Source organism: Neopelma chrysocephalum, unplaced genomic scaffold (genome assembly GCF_003984885.1).
Source record: "Neopelma chrysocephalum unplaced genomic scaffold, ASM398488v2 Primary Assembly neopelma1_84, whole genome shotgun sequence".
Classification (NCBI taxonomy): Eukaryota; Metazoa; Chordata; class Aves; order Passeriformes; family Pipridae; genus Neopelma; species Neopelma chrysocephalum.
In genome coordinates this window covers 9,226,481-9,242,488 of record NW_020897746.1, presented here as the reverse complement: position 1 = coordinate 9,242,488, position 16,008 = coordinate 9,226,481, and the positions used below count along the sequence as shown (strand labels likewise).

General features: G+C 38.9%; 1 protein-coding gene across 4 annotated transcripts in view; it reads right to left on the bottom strand.

The window, feature by feature from the left end:
- CEP112 (centrosomal protein 112) overlaps positions 1-16,008 on the bottom strand; it is a 148,741-nt gene that overhangs the window by 93,235 nt on the left and 39,498 nt on the right. For all 4 annotated transcript variants that reach the window (XM_027691449.1, XM_027691448.1, XM_027691450.1 and 1 more), the window contains exons 17-18: positions 13,921-14,000; positions 464-599 (exon numbers count right to left, since the gene is read on the bottom strand). In XM_027691449.1, coding sequence (XP_027547250.1) covers positions 464-599; positions 13,921-14,000 — 216 coding nt within the window. The remainder of the gene's footprint in view (positions 1-463; positions 600-13,920; positions 14,001-16,008) is intronic.

Here is a 16,008-nt window from a genome sequence, read left to right as displayed (position 1 = left end):
TCCCTGTTTTTTAGGGACAGAAAAATGGATTTTTCCATCCCGTGCACATGACTGCCAGCAGCCACAATGGCCCTGCCCCTGCTTGGGCTCAAACTGATTACAGGAGCTCATTAATGGAAGACAGAGTCGTTCGGAAAAGAGTGGGAAGAGACACACGTTTAAGTGGAAAATGACAAACGTTGTTCCACAGGGTGTATAAACTAACACTTTATACTCTCACTCCTGAAAAATCCCTAATCAGTATCATAACTGCAGATATCTTTATAACAATGACAACTCGGGCTTTGTTAGAAAGATGAAACAACTGCCACCATCCCTTTCTGACTTGCTGGCAAAGACACTACATTGTGAAAGATTTTGATGTAGCACTCTCAAGTGGAGCATGTTTCTGGCATTATAAGATCAGAATCCGCTATCCCACTGCGCCAGAGTTTCAGAAAGGCTGGCATTGTGACCTCCTCACCCGCTGTTTCATTTCAGCAGAGTCTTTCTCTGAGTTCAGCTCCACCTGCCGCTTAAACTCCTCCAGGGCAGCGCCTGCCTGCTGGGCCTGCAGCCTCTGTACCTCCGTCACCCGCCTCAGCTGCTCCTCCTTCTCCCTAGAAAGTCACAGAAAATTTTCAGAGTTCAAGTATCAAATAAAAGAACGAGTGTGCTGGTGTAAAAGAGAGGCCTTTAACCCGATCAGTTGAAAATAGTATTCAGATTTCAATTTCCTGTCCCAGCTTCTGCCCAACTTCCCTTGGCAGGGCTTTGAAGAAGGGAATGGAAGGCCCGAGTTATTTTCGCTTTCCCCGGTTGAATTTCGCACGCCCAAACACGGCCTTCAGAGCTCACAATGCCTCCACCTTCAAAGTCTGTCTTGACTTCAATGCCTCACTACCTGCTGGAGAACCCCCTTGTTTAATCTCACCTTTAAAAGAGATTCCATTAACAAAATTTATTAATAATATATAATTAGTAACAAACGAGATTTAATTAAGTTATATTTAACGCCCCCCCAATATTTAAACAGACTCCTTTTAACATGATCACCTACTCCCATTAAAATAAAAAATAAAAAAATTATCCCAGTGCCATCTTTGCTCAGACAAGGTGCAGGATTATTCCCTGCTTGTCATATCTCAAAATGCAAAGCAGGGTAATGCGTGACATGTGGTACCTTCTTAATCTATTAGAAACCCATAATGCTGTAATACCTATTCAGCCTTTGCAGATGTTAAATCTCTATGCAAAGATATTTTATATGAACAGCCTAGACTATTTGGCATATTAAACTCGAGACATCTACAGAAATCAGGCTGGGTTTCTTCAGACACGATGGTTTATCAATAGTAATGAATCTATCATATTTTATAACAAAAACCAGAGATGGACATCATATTGTAACAACACAGACAAAAACTCTGGTAACTGGTAAATATTTAAGGAATTTTGATGTGATTCCTCAAATAGAAAGCAACCAGGCAGTGTTTATAACTTTCTGTGACACGTTTCTATTGCCACAGGTCAGAGGAGTTGCCTGACTTTGTGTTAAGACACTGGGAAACACGACGGTGGCATCGCTGGACAAAGCTGGCTCCACCCATGGCTTGTAACAGAAGACACATTCAAACAGACCTGTGGCTGACATTTTCATTTTACAGGCAGAGAGGAAGTACCTCACCATAAATTTCCCATTTTGACAGAAATTATTTCCATATAAAACAAAGACTCTGACACATAAGAGACGGAAAAGCCCAGCTAATTCACCCAGTCTGTCACCTTGCCAGCACTGGAGCAGCTATTGCAGCACTGAGTGAGCCTTTCAGAAAGGTCAGGAAGCTGCCAAGCCCCAAAGTTACAGTATTCACATCCTCTTCTGTGGTTTTCAGACCAGACTTTGACAATGGGACAAAGAACATAATCCTACATCTTCACAAAGGGGCTGTTTGCAGTGGAGGAGAGCAGGGTAATTCCATTAGCAAAGAGATCAAAGAAATGCCACAAGCCCTGAGTCAATGTATTACTGTTTACTTTTATAGTTTTTTTTCATGATGCATATTTTAAAGAAAAATAAATTCTTTTGGTACCTTACAGCTGATGGAATAATTGACACGTAGGGAGACTGCTCTTTTCCTTACAGGAAAAGGAAAATACCTTTCTTACCCAGTAGAAATGAGGAAAAGAGAACAACATCCTGTATCACATTTCTGGTGATAATTGTTTAGGTTTTGGGTTTGTGTTCATAGAAAACCTGTGCAAATTTCTTCAAATTTGCTAGAGAGTATCCATCACATCCACACAGATATGCTTTATTTTCATCAATTCCATTTCCTAGAGTCCTTTGAGGAGGAAGCATAATCTGTCTATTAATAAAGTACCATATTCTCCATTCATTCACGAGACAATAAAAATTACACAGCAAAAAAGCAAGAAATCAACATTTCTTTTCCCCACATCTAAATTCAAGTGGCCAAAAGATCATTTAGGATTTAAATTTCTACCGCAGAGGATCCAAGAGATCACAATTGCAAGGACAAAACTCCTCCACCATTTCTCAGAATGGGCACAACCAGTGATGTCTCCAGAGGTTGAAGTGCTATGAAGAGTTCATTATCCATCAGCTCCGGCTGCAAAGGTGTTTGGCTCAGTTATCCCCCAAACCCCACATGTCAGGGAACTGCTGAATACAGATATTTTTAAGTTCACAGCTGTTTGACACTGAATTACGGTGAGTACCTCGCTCCCCTCTTCAACAACAAAATCTACCTCAGAAAGAAGAATTTCTAAGAGGTTGAATTATCTTCTGAGACCCTCATCCAGCTCAGCATCCTGAAAGGGAGGATGTGGTCGGGCTCACCAGCAGAGCTCTGTCCATGTGTGTTACCTTGGAGGGACCATGGAGAGGGGAAAACCTCCACTCCTTCTCCCTAAGATCCTTAACTCAGCACAAACAAATCTCCTTCCCTGCAAAATACATCTAATAATTCCACTCCCCACTGGAAACAAAACCAAAAATCAAAGCTTATTCAAACACATCCACACTGACAAGTGTCACGAGACAGTTTTGGTCGAGTCAGATGGAAACATAACAAATATAAACACAAAAGGACAAGATGTCAGTCCTCATGCTCTTAGTGAGGCTCCAAATTTATGCATCTTCTTCCTTAGGAAGATTATTTTTATTTTGAAATATTATGATGTAAACTTCTAGGAATCTGGTTTTATGCACCTTCCTTTCTTTTAAGGACTTAATCCCATGAATAAATGCAACATCTCATTATAACCAGGAATAAAACTTCATTTTTAAGGGATGTGGGAGCCAAAGCTCTCCACTTTTTGTGCAGTTCAGATTTGTACAGAAGCTTAGAAAACCTGTACAACAATGGCCCTCGGTTCACAAATATAAGAAAAGCTTCACTTTTTTTTCCCAAGACACCAAGCAATGTGCCTTGCATGAAGCACTAAAATATTCACTTTGAAGATTATTTTTTTTTTTCAGTTGGACTAGTTGTGGGGCCCAATACAACACAATTACATCACTTAAATCCCCTAAAGCTGAGCCGGCTCGAATGTAAAAAACAGGGTGAATTTACTCCTTGGCCCCAATTTTAAAAGCAGCACATTCCTTTTGTTTCAGTGTATAAAGGATACAGCAACGGAACCAGGAATCTTACACAGCACAAACCATCTCAGGGAAAGTTGACTCTGAAGTCCAGAGTTTCAATTTGAGAAAGCAGCTCTCTGAAAAGTACTGATAAATGGGAAATACGAACATCTTACATATTTTTTCTTCATGCTTTAATCATAAATATTTGCTTTGCTTCCTAAAACGTTTTCCAAGAGGTAACAACTAAACACACTGAGACGTTACAGCATTGCAAGCCATGTTAATGAAACACGGGGCAATCCAGGGATTTACAGGAGAGGTTAATTAAACTTGGGATGTTGCAGCAAATGTTGGATGGACCAACATGTCACTCACAGGGTTCCCACCATTCCTTGCACCAAAGCACCAACAGCACCCAAGAGCAGGAGAGGTGCCTGTCTGGGTCTCAGCTTCTTCAATAAATTAAATTAAAACCCTTTAGACATGGAGTGTAATCACACACATGAACGGAATGGACACACCCAAACTTTCCATGCAAAAGCAAATTTCAGGAGTTTCCTCTTAGTATCTTCTGTGTATAAGCTACAGACACAAGGATCCATCCAGTACACAGACACATATATTTGACTGTATAGGGAAATAAGCTGACCCACAGTCCTGCTCCTGATCCCAGATTGCCCCTCACATGGAGGTGCCTCGGTACCATCAGGACTCTGCACAATTGCAGCAGTTAATTCAATTTATACCCAAATGCAAGATCCATGAGACCACATTTTGGTGCCACAACCACTAAAAACCACTCCACACAGCAGCCCCTCTGATTTAACTCCTAGAACACCAACTATTTCAACTCCATAAGTAACATATTAAGGCCTAAGGTCCCACGTATTTGTAAAAGAAGGGGTTGCTGGGTTAGTTTATCGTTACACAAAAAATGCTTCAGTAGAAGTGTCAAACCTCTGAAAAACACAAAAAACAACTTGGCTTTTCCTGCTCTGCCGTTTCTGACAAATAGCGATGGTGAAGTGCCAGCTTTGGGCCTAAATGCACCCACCCAGCCGTGGTTGGAGCATCCAACTGCACAGGCAGATATTCCAGGAAAAACCGAGGCCTCTCCTACCACAGCAGCACCCAGACATATGGAATATGTGCAGAACACTTCTTTTTTGGTGTGGAGAGGAAGAAAGACGGTGTGAAGTCATTCAAGCGGAATGATAACTAAACCAAAGCCAGATCAAAGCAGCGAAGAAGAAAGACTGAAATGTGAAGCTGAAATATTTATTGCCTTCAAAACATCATCCCTACACCCTGTCCCTGGGCACTTTAATATTTCGAAGTTGTTAGAAAGCATTCTAACTTGTTTCAGCATTTCAAAGAAATAAAGCCAAAAATATAAAGCCAAGAACAATTTTGTCGTTCGCCCCCCAATTTTAAGAATAAGATGAGCTTGTCTTTATGAGAAAAAGCACAAATCCACTTATAAATTGTTTACAGTTTGCATAATTTGAGATGTTAACATCAAAAAGCTGGTCTGCATTCCTTCAAGTAAGCTATAACAACGAATATTTACAATACAATTATTATTTTAAACTATATACTTATGTTTTAAATAAATCATGAGATAACATTAACAACTAAACCACTGCTTAAAGCCATTAATGAATTCAGAGTAAATAATACTCCACGTGCATAGTATCACACAGAAATAGGAAGAATAATGCACGGCATTCAAAATTAATGGCTCACAAATTAACCAGACACTGGTTAAACACACTAATAATTATGATAACTATTTCTCATTATAATAATGACAGGGTGCTGTTGTGCTAGGTGCTGTGCAAACAGAATAAAAACAGCAACTAGGAAATGATGAATGAGATGTGGCTTAAAAGGCTGGGCCAGTGTTGTAAATGTGGCTGGAAAGGAAAACGTTATAATTTCGCTCAACGCTGCAGAAACTGTCTCCAAGATTTAGATGCACCACATATATATGAAAGACCACAGGGGCTCAGTTATTGAGGGAGGAGGATTAGGACAGAGATTAATAGTCATGGCTTTTCCATGCTGAGACGGCAGCTAAACCTCAACAAGGAGAACATGGAGGAGGGAATTAGAGAGACAGGTGTAGATAATGGCTCAGAAAAGACAAGACAAGAGTGTAATTAAAAGGTGGACCAGCAAGTCAGCAACACAGACACTAAAGAGATTCATGAGATACCCAGAGAAGAGGTGCAGAGAAGGAAAGAGAGGGATCAGAGAGCAGCGCTGTGGCACAGAGAGCTGGGGGGAGAATAAAATAAACCATTTGAAGGACAAACTATGTGAGAAATCACCAGGCAGAGAAGAAGAGCCAGGCAAGAAGAATCACTTAACACTAACAAAGCACAGCCCAAGATGTGTGAGGAGTGACAGAGCCAAGAGTGGTTGGCAAACCCAAGACAATGAGGATGAACCACCAGGATTAAGCCTGTTAAGGAGGTACAAGGATGCAGAACTCATGCTGTTATTCTACTTATTTAAGGTAAATATTTTTATGGCTAAAATAATTGTACTATTATAGTTCAGGATTCAGAATAATAATATCCATATTGTAATGGATACTATAGAAATTTAATTCTGAGGGATGATGAGCATCCAATCAGCTCATCCGTTTCTCAGGTTGGTGTAGTGGACACGGATTTTCACAATTTTCATTTCATTAAAAGTATTGTTTGAATTATTAACTTCAACTCCTCACTGAAGGTTGGTTGTGTTGTTGATGAAGCTGAAAGAAAGTTGTAAAAGTACACAAAAAGTGAAAGCAAAATTAAGATTATCAAGCGTAACTGAAGTGGAGCCATCATAATCATCAAGCAACAAATGAGGATCAAAGTTTTTCCTTGTACTGTTTTGTAGTTTTTAAGTGACCCAAAAAAGATGACAGCCTGAAACATTTCATGCTTTTTAACAATCAGTAATTGAGTTCAATCCTCTGTAAGACTTTCTTTAGCCAACTCAAGGCTTTTCTCATTCCATCAATATTTCAAGGCTACGTAGCGCCCAAAATATAATGCATTGATTACATATAAAATACACAGATGTCAAAGGGAAGCCTTTTGGAATAATAAGGGAACAATTCTGACATTTGTGTCAATTATTTGTATATCCATTTAGTGAATGCAATAGCAATAACCCTTAATTCCATTAATTATTAGAATAGCAATTACAGCAAGTATTTAAGTGCCATAGCATGACACACCAACGCTCTTCACCTCACGAGGCAACACCTTTCATTTCATACAGTTATACATTTCCATAGCTGTTATCACTAGAGAGATGTCATATGATATCTCTATAACCACCTTGAGGGACATGACAGTCCCAGAGACAAGAACTAAAAATCAACTGCTACATTCTTTTTTTTTTTTGGTTCAACTGGAGCTTTCCTTCCAATATATATTTCATTATCGCCAGCAGGTCTCCAGAGAAACGGGGGTGGCAGGGGAAAAAAAAAACTGAAAGGCTGTAAATAGTTAATAGAACACTTTATTTTTGCTTTTAAGTGAGGCAATTAAACAAAGCTCCCACATTTTTGTGTCCCCCTGCTCAGGGCTCACGTCGTGGCCCCCAGAGCGAGGGTGACGGCGCCGCGTTCGCCGGGGCTCCAGGAATGTTTACAATATGCTGGAAACTTTGACTGGCTTTTGCTCTAAAAGGTTTCAGATGCTCTCAGATCCCCGAGTGGAGAACAGCTGGCTGCTTTTCCATTGATTCTTAAAGAAGGAGGAAAAAAAATCCCCCACCCTATACCAAAAAATACACATAGCCCTATTTTAAAGAGTGGAACTATATCAGAACTCCTTCAGCCACTGCTGGTTTTAAATCACAGACTTGGCTTTTTTTTCATCATGTTGGAACTGTTGTAACAAGACAACACTCAACATTTTAATAAAAGATAATGATGAACACAAAGAACATGAGTATAAACTCTTAACAATACATTTTATTGCAACACTTGGAATTAAAGACAATGCCTGCTCATATTTCTTTAATTATTTCCGGCTTTAAATAGTAATAGCTTTTCCATTCCTTCAAGAATTCCCCTCCACACACAAATACTTCATTTTCAAGGAAAAAATGGAATTAACTACAGGAACTAAGCTACTCTTAGGCAATTATCCTAAAAATATTAACAACAACAAGCAATTATTCAGAATCTGGATTCAACTTAAGAGGAGCAAGAAAGGCAAAAAGAAATAAAAAAATTAGCTTGTGGTTAAAGCTATCAGTGCCTTTATTTATTTATCACTGCATTGATGATTCCCAGGCTGTTGGGTTTTTCTGTGTGCAGTGGCCTTTGTGACTCACACCACTACAAGAAGCCCATACAAGAGTATTTGAAAAAGCAGCTGTTTAAAGTTCTCAAAGGGTTTGGTACAATCAAATTATCAATATTCACTCTAAATCACATATTTTTTTCCAAAATATAATTTCCACATATAATTTTGAAAAGTACAACTACAACTTCTTTTAAAAACGTTGGGATCTAACAATTGCACGACTGCAAATTGCAAACAAAATGAAATTGTTTTCACTGCTATTTATTCTACCTCCTTCTGCCTTCCATCTTTACATGTTTATTTTTCCTTCCCTTCATCTGTTTCTCTCTTTATTAGCTCAGCAGCAGAATGTTCAACATTTATTTCTCTCAAATTTCTGTACCCTCACTTCCTTTACGTTGTCCCTTCTGTGATATTACAGAGAAAGGAAAAATTACATAAACACCATGGGAATTTTGCAGGATATTAGTAATCATAAAGACTAGAAGACCTCTACATACAACTTCTGGTGCTAAAACTGGATGTATTTTTATGTACTCTGACTAAAGCAAAAAGAGCCTTTCAGATCAAACAAACACAAGCCTTCTCTTAACTTCTGCTTTTAGCAAGTGTGGTATCAAAGCCACTCCCCCAAGGCTTTACAGGGATCAATACCAAGTTTAAAACTATAAGAGAAGTCTGAGAAAAGCTCCAGGTCCATGGATCTTATGAAAATGTCAGGTAAGGAATGATCCAGAATAACCAAATGCCTGGCAAACCACACCAGGAGATGACACAAGTAGAAGCCACTTGAATAAAGAAATGCCTAAGGTTTCAGGGAGAATAATTAATACCAATAAAAAAGTATTTCCTTCCCCAAAATAATGTTTTTTCCAACTTGATTTAGTAAAATAAAAGCTCAAACTCGTTTTTATCACATATTTCCTATGAAGCAAAGCCTTGTAGCTGTAACAACTTGCACTATGCACAAAAACTGCAATTTAAAATATAAATTAGTATCACTGAACCACACCTGAAAAAGCCCCCAGAAATAGCAGTCCAGGATGGGGAAGCACAAACACTGCCCCAGCTACACAGTGGAATAAGGAAAAGCAGTGAAATGAGTATTTTTAAGTCTACAGTGAGGAAACTCCACAGCACCATCTCCAAAGAGAAAATCAACTTCTTCTGCTTGACTCTCACATCAAGGATACCCAGAGAAAGCATGTGCACATACACAAGGATATGTGTGAAAAGAAAGGTAAATAATTTTCATTTTTGCATTTTACTGAACACCTACAGGCACCACCTTCACACCATGGAAAGGGTTGGAAACCTTTAGAACTGCCACTTAAAACAAATACCAAAATATCAGAAAACTGCACATGTGTGTTTTAGAAACTATCATGAAAATCTGCTACTGGATAGGAGCAGTTTTGCTGGTGTCTGGAAAGTTTAGCCCTTCTTTCTTCCCCAGAAGAATTTTAAATGAGTTCAGACGAGGGGTAGAGAAGCCATGGAAAAAAAAGGAAAAAAAAAAAGAGGTGTTGGTAGTTCCTTATGTAAACAAACAATTTTATTAAGTGACTTGGAATAAAGCAGCTGCTCAGCATTTGCTCTGTGTCATCCCCACTTGCAAAGGGCTGAGATTTGGCTCCACAGACAGGCTTAAAAAAAAAAAAAAAGGCAAAGAATGAGGGGGAGAAAGTTGTGAATCATCAGACTGGAGATGTTGTGCACCCATTCCTTGACTCTGCAGTGTTCAGCTACAATGTCTGCACCTGTACAGGTGGAGTTTCACTTCCTTTCTCCTAATGGGACTTTTTAAAAACTGTTTCCTTGAATCACACTACAGAAGAGAAGAACAAGAACTCGAGAAAGCTGTATTTTAGAAGCATAAGGAAATACTCACTTGTGTATGAGACATGCAAAGCCAAAAGCATTAAATCAGACCCCATAATTATCTCCAGGAAATGAGAATTATCACAACCATCATTCTGAGAAACCAGCACAAGGTGCTTCTGCACTTCCATGCAGGTCCCAGATGATCACAGCCTCAAAGTCCTCAGTGTGTTAATAGTTTAGTCCAAGATCTCTGACTAAGGATTGACAAACTCTACACATCTATGTAGTTGTAAACTTATTATTCCCTATCCCTGGAAGTGTCCAAGGCCAGGTTGGACGGGGCTTGGAGCAACCTGGGATAGTGAGAGGTGTCCCTGCCAATGGCAGGGGGTGAAACAAGATGATCTTTAAGGTCCCTTCCAACCCAAACCATCCAGGGATTCTACGATGACTCCAGAAGGGAAGTGGCTCAGTGACAGCTGAGCTGGCATCGTGGTTGTAATCTTCAGTAAAACAGGAAACATTTCCCTACAGCCCAGTAAACTAAAAATATGAAAGAATCTGCTATTAAAATATTAGCAGAGGCAAAATAAACATATCTAATAAACAAGCATCCAATTCCACAGAGCAAGACATAAGAGATGATGTTAGGAGCTGTTCTGGGGAACAACATTGTATAAAGTCAGCAATAAAATTTCTTCAGCCACAAATGGGTACAGATTTTTTTCTTATTTTCTGTTTTACTCCACTCAGTTTGTACTGTGACAAATTATATACCTCTTTATTTCCTACTCCTCTGCTTAATACAAGAGATAAGAACAGCAGAGATTGAGCCTATTTGCAACCCACTCTGGTGACACATTTTATGCAACCAAACCACAGGGATTAGAGAAACAACCTTTCCCCCCAAGTAATTACAGAGAAGCTTTTTAAGAAAACTTTGTTCTTGTAGAAATGCCATTTAAAGGACATTCTAGAAAAACCCTTGGAGCACTTCTTAGAGTGACTTTTGCTATTAGGCAATGCCTGTGACATGCACTGCAGAAGTAAATAGGAATTTTATATCTACAAGTCACCACCAACAGCCGTGAGTGTTAGAGCAATTTCTTTGCAAAAGGTTTGGGTTTGACAGATATTTCCACCACAAACTTCAGAAGAGGAAAAAAAAAAAGCCTTCCATAAACTATGTAAACTCACTTCTGTATTGAAACTGCGGCAACACAGTTTTTTCTTGAAGTGAAAGGCACTTTTAGAAATGTGGATTTTACTATTCCACACAATGTCTCAAATCACTTTCATTCTGCATCGGTGTGGCTACGTTTGAAACTGCAACAGTACTGTTTGCTGTCACACCACTGCAAAAATAATGATGATGATAATAATAAAAATCCCACTAAAATGTCTGCCACTTCCCTTTCCTTGTGCTTGCAGCTCACCAGCTCCTCCAGGTATAATCCTGTGGCCATTTCAGAATCAAAGTGCATTCACATCAAAGTAGTTTATGAGAAATCACTGATGCACCTACTGGGTTCTGAGGTGCAATTCCACAAGGCACCGTTTCTATTGAAGATGCTGAACTATATTTTCACCCATCTCATGCAAGACAAGGTTGTTTTCCCAAGATTTATTGTGTCTGCCTTAGCTTGTAGTTACCCAATTTCATTCTGACAGTAGTCAAAGAAATTCAGCAAAATAAAGCATTTTTACATAAGATATTAGGTCCTGTGAACTCATTAATAGCAAGAGATCGTTCAAAGGACTAATTTTTGCAGCAGTGGATAAAAAAGAGCCATAAGGAAACCATCCATTTCTGCCACAATAAATATCACTGCTCCTTATCTATTACTTACATACACATCCTATATAAGCAAACACATGAAAAAAAATCTTAGTGTGGTCCAGAAACATTGGTGCTAAATTAATGGCTTGGCTTCCAGAAAGCCATCCCTGAAGGATCAGCAGTTCCTCCATCCTGGGCACGTGAGTTTGTTCCCAACAGCCATGTGTACCAACACATCCCTGGTCAGGAATGCACAGGGACCAGAGGTTTGGCACCAGAGTTGAAATCTAAAAGAACCATCCAGTGGAATATATGTTGGCCTTAAACCAGGGCACCATATTTCTGTAAAGACAATATTTTTAATCTTTAGGAGCACAAATCCACCCTGATCAATCTGCCAAACTTATGTTTTCATTTAGGCAAAAACACATGTGGAAGCTAATTTTTATTTCTATTCCACTACAAAATAATTACATATTAGAATTACTAATTCCATTACTAATCTCAAAATTAACCCCAAATCCCTGCTATAAAAACCAAAAGAGCAGCAGTATAGATTTTTATTAAAGAGTAAGCTACCTCCAAAACGAAAACATTTTCCATTTAAATTGGGAGAGTTATATATGGTTATATTTAAGAAATCTCTACCTTACTTTTCAGCACCCTCAATTAAAAAAAATTAAATGAAAAAAAGAAAGCATGAGACAAGTAGAGTGTCAAAGGACATGGAAGTGAACCTGGGACAACAACTCTACAATAGGAGAGGGAGTAGCTCGCAGTAGAAGATACTGAAAAGCAGGAATAGCATTAATCACTTAATGTAGGGGAAATAGCAAATGAATTTTAACCTGCTGAACAGTCTCCAGGGCTCATTTTTATCCTGCTGAACAGTCTCCAGGGCTCTTTGATCCCAGGAGCTGATCCATGCCCAGTTTTGGCCCAAGGACCCACTCACACGAAGCACAAGGTTGGCACCGATCTCTGCCAACACCATCTTAATTCATGGGCCCTAAAACTTCACTCTTCAAATCCTTGCTCTTAACTCAGAGCTAAACCTAAACTTAACTAGAGCCAGGGAATATCTGAAATTAAAGTTCAAACCCCCCCAGCACTCTCACCCACTTCACAGTTACTGCCTGGAGAGTGTTTACTCTGCACTGAGAGCACCCACATGGGGAATCCATCCCAAGCAGCCCCTGGACTGGAAAGTCAGACTGATTTTATTAACATAAGTAAGTGCAAACTGACACTTTATTTGAAAGATGTGGAAGAAAATTAATGCAACTTCGTTATCAACAAATCAGATGGTAAAATACTAAAAGATTAAGTGCAGTTGATAACAATTCAATCTCCCCGAAATTATAAATAATAGTCAGTGTAAAGAATTTAAAGATTAAAAGCTGGAATTTTTATTAATGTCTGTAGTGATTTAAGATAGTCTCTATTTATGCCAAATACCTCAGAGATTACAGAAATAAAGAAATACAGACTTCAGCTCTATGACTTTTATTGAATAAAAGTATCTTCACTTGCCTCTCTCAGCCCAGATAAGGTACATTGTAATATTTAACTGAATAGTTTTAGCAAGTAACTCCTGGTTTGTTTCAGAATGATCTGTTTTCCCTGGAAATTATTTCCATAACTTTGAATTTAAACTGGATAAACACATGGAAATAATAGCTTAGATAATCAAAAATGGAAGCAGCACAACAAGAGTCAATCTTGTCCTCTGTGTATCTGCTGTGTGTAAACCACTCCCCTGCTCACAAAACATCAAAACTTCAGGCATCTTGATTATGTTTTTAATGTACAAGTTTGGCAAAAGAAACTGTACCGAGTTACTTAGTAAAAAGTGTCTCCTGTTTGCTGCAGACACTTCTCCAAGTCTTAGATCAATGAGAGAAACAAGTATTCACACAAAAAAGTGTGGTATCAATGAGGAAAAATCCACATTAGAGTTGTAATTTATGGATATTAAGTAAAACGTAAAATCACAAACATCATATACTATATCAAGTTAAAATATCATTTAAATAAACACATCTTTCAAATTTATCCCTTCCTCTAAAATAGTCCCAAGCAACAAGTCTTTAGTTTGGATTATTTACTTTCAATGAATCCATTCTGAATCGAACCCAGATCCATTTAAGAGGCCAAGACCAGCTGACATCAGGAACCTCAATTCCCACCACTTGAAAGTCAACAAATTTGGGTGATTTGGTTCTTGCTTTACTTTTTTTCCACTTTTCTGGTCGACTGAGAACCCCAAAAATGCAGCTTTACAATGGGAAGAAAACCCAGCCAAACTACAGGAAAGCCATTAGATGAGGCAAAGCCTGAATTTGTTACATAAATTTGACTGAAAACCTCAGGGATGGTTCAACAATTATTCCATGTTCACTTACTTCAAAGTCTCTTCCAGTTTGCGGATTTTCCTCTGAGCATCCCCTCTTTCTTTATCCAGATCATTCTGAATGACATTAATCTGCCATTTGAAGGAAAAAACCAGCCATGTTTTAGCTAAAACAGTGCCACAGTTCAAAAGAAATAAATGTTATTTTTAATTCTAAAAACTATTTGCGCATTTCTTTTGCGCTGATGCAGAGAACCATCTATAGGTCTCTAAAATTATGTAAAATGCAAAAACAGAGATTAACAGAGAGATGAAGAATGAGCCAATAGAGCTATTTTGATTCTCAAAGTGAATATTATTCTCTACAAAAAAGAAATATCAGTAATTACAGAAGAAAAGGGAATCACATTTTCTTTAGGTAAGTACAGTGCCTAAAATAGTGCCATGTATTTATTCTCTAGGGTGCAGGGCTCCTACTTACCAACTTGTGAACACCCAGAGCCAATCACTTCTTATCAGTTCTTACAACAATAAAAGTAAGAAATGTAAATACTTTACATAAACATCCTGAGGAATAGCAGTAATAAAACAAGTAGTAATAATAATTATAATGATGATGATAATAATAATATTACTCAAAAACAGAAGAATCTTTGAATTTGGCAACCTCCCAAGAGTGGTCCAAACCACGAGTTTTCATAATATTTTCTGCCAAAGGCAGATGAAATACAAGAGTTTGCATTGCTTTAGGATTGCTCAAGGAACAAGATTTTTCTCCATGAGATGGGAAGCCCAGGAAATCCTTTATTCACTCGCAGTCATTTGTAACATTCCATGCTATTAAGTCACTACCAGAAAGAAAAATGTGTTCTAATAAAGGTATAGTCCAATGAAAAACCAAATTCAGAGACTCTCTGCTGTGAGCAATTCCTTGTGGGTGTTCACTCCAGGATGGTCTGAACTCTTAGTTGGGTTCCAAGAGCCTCCAAACTCACGGGTTGTCTATCAGAGCAAAGAAGGTATTGCCAAACCTAGTAAATTCTATATATTTAACAGCTGGCTCGGGAATGGCTCTCAGGAATAATCTGTCACTGTTCCTCTGCTGAACTGAATGTTTGGAAAACAAGCAGTGGATTATTTATGAAAAGCAGGTGTTTCCTTGGCTTGTAAAGCCATTTAGTCTAACTGGTTCCTGATACAGCAGATAAGCACCTTTAATCAAACAGTGACATTTAGGGTTACTACCTATTATTTGTTTGATGTTTAAGTATCCTCACAGCAACAGCCACTGTAGACTCATAAAGATTATTAGATAATGGGTAGGTTTTCAAGTGAACAGACTGCACCAGAGACTTCATGATTCCTTTACTTGAAGGCAAGCTTGTTTTAGTATTTTATGGGCCAATCTATCCTGTTTTATGGATTTATGTCCATAGATAATTCACATGTATTTTTCTTCTCCTCCTTCCTCAAAGATTTGATTTTGAGAACACAATTACATCAGAATTTATGAACAGGCAGAGCGCCTGTAAAGTTATTTATAAAAATAAAGGTTCTGCTTCCTCGTTTACAGAGTTGCAGCTTCACTGCCTGGGCTCACTGGTGTGGGGGCACTGCTGACATGCCCTCAGCCCATACTGAGGAGTTTTCCCCCAAATGATCCCCAAACCTCATTCAAGACTCATCACAGGACAGGCTCTGCTGCAGAAGGGCAACACAGAAGTTTAACAGGTAGATGTGAGGCATTCGATGCATTTAGACTTCAAATCATGGAATATCCTGAGCTGGAAGGAGCCAAAAGGATCATCCAGTCCAACCCCTGGCCCTGCACAGACATTCCAACAATCCCACCCTGTCCCTGAGAGCATTGTCCAAACCCTCCTGGAGCTCTGGCAGCCTTGGGGCTGTGCCCACTGCCCTGGGGAGCCTGGGCAGTGCCCAACCACCCTCTGGGGGAAGAACCTTTTCTGAGATCCAACCTAAACCTGCCCTGTCTCAGCCTCATACCCTCCCTGGCGCCTGGAAACATCACCAGACATATTTAATCTGTACTTATCTGCAGAGCAAGTGATGTATTGCTATAAACCAAAGTGATGTATTCCAATAAATCAATGTCCACTTTACCTCAATAACCACAAGA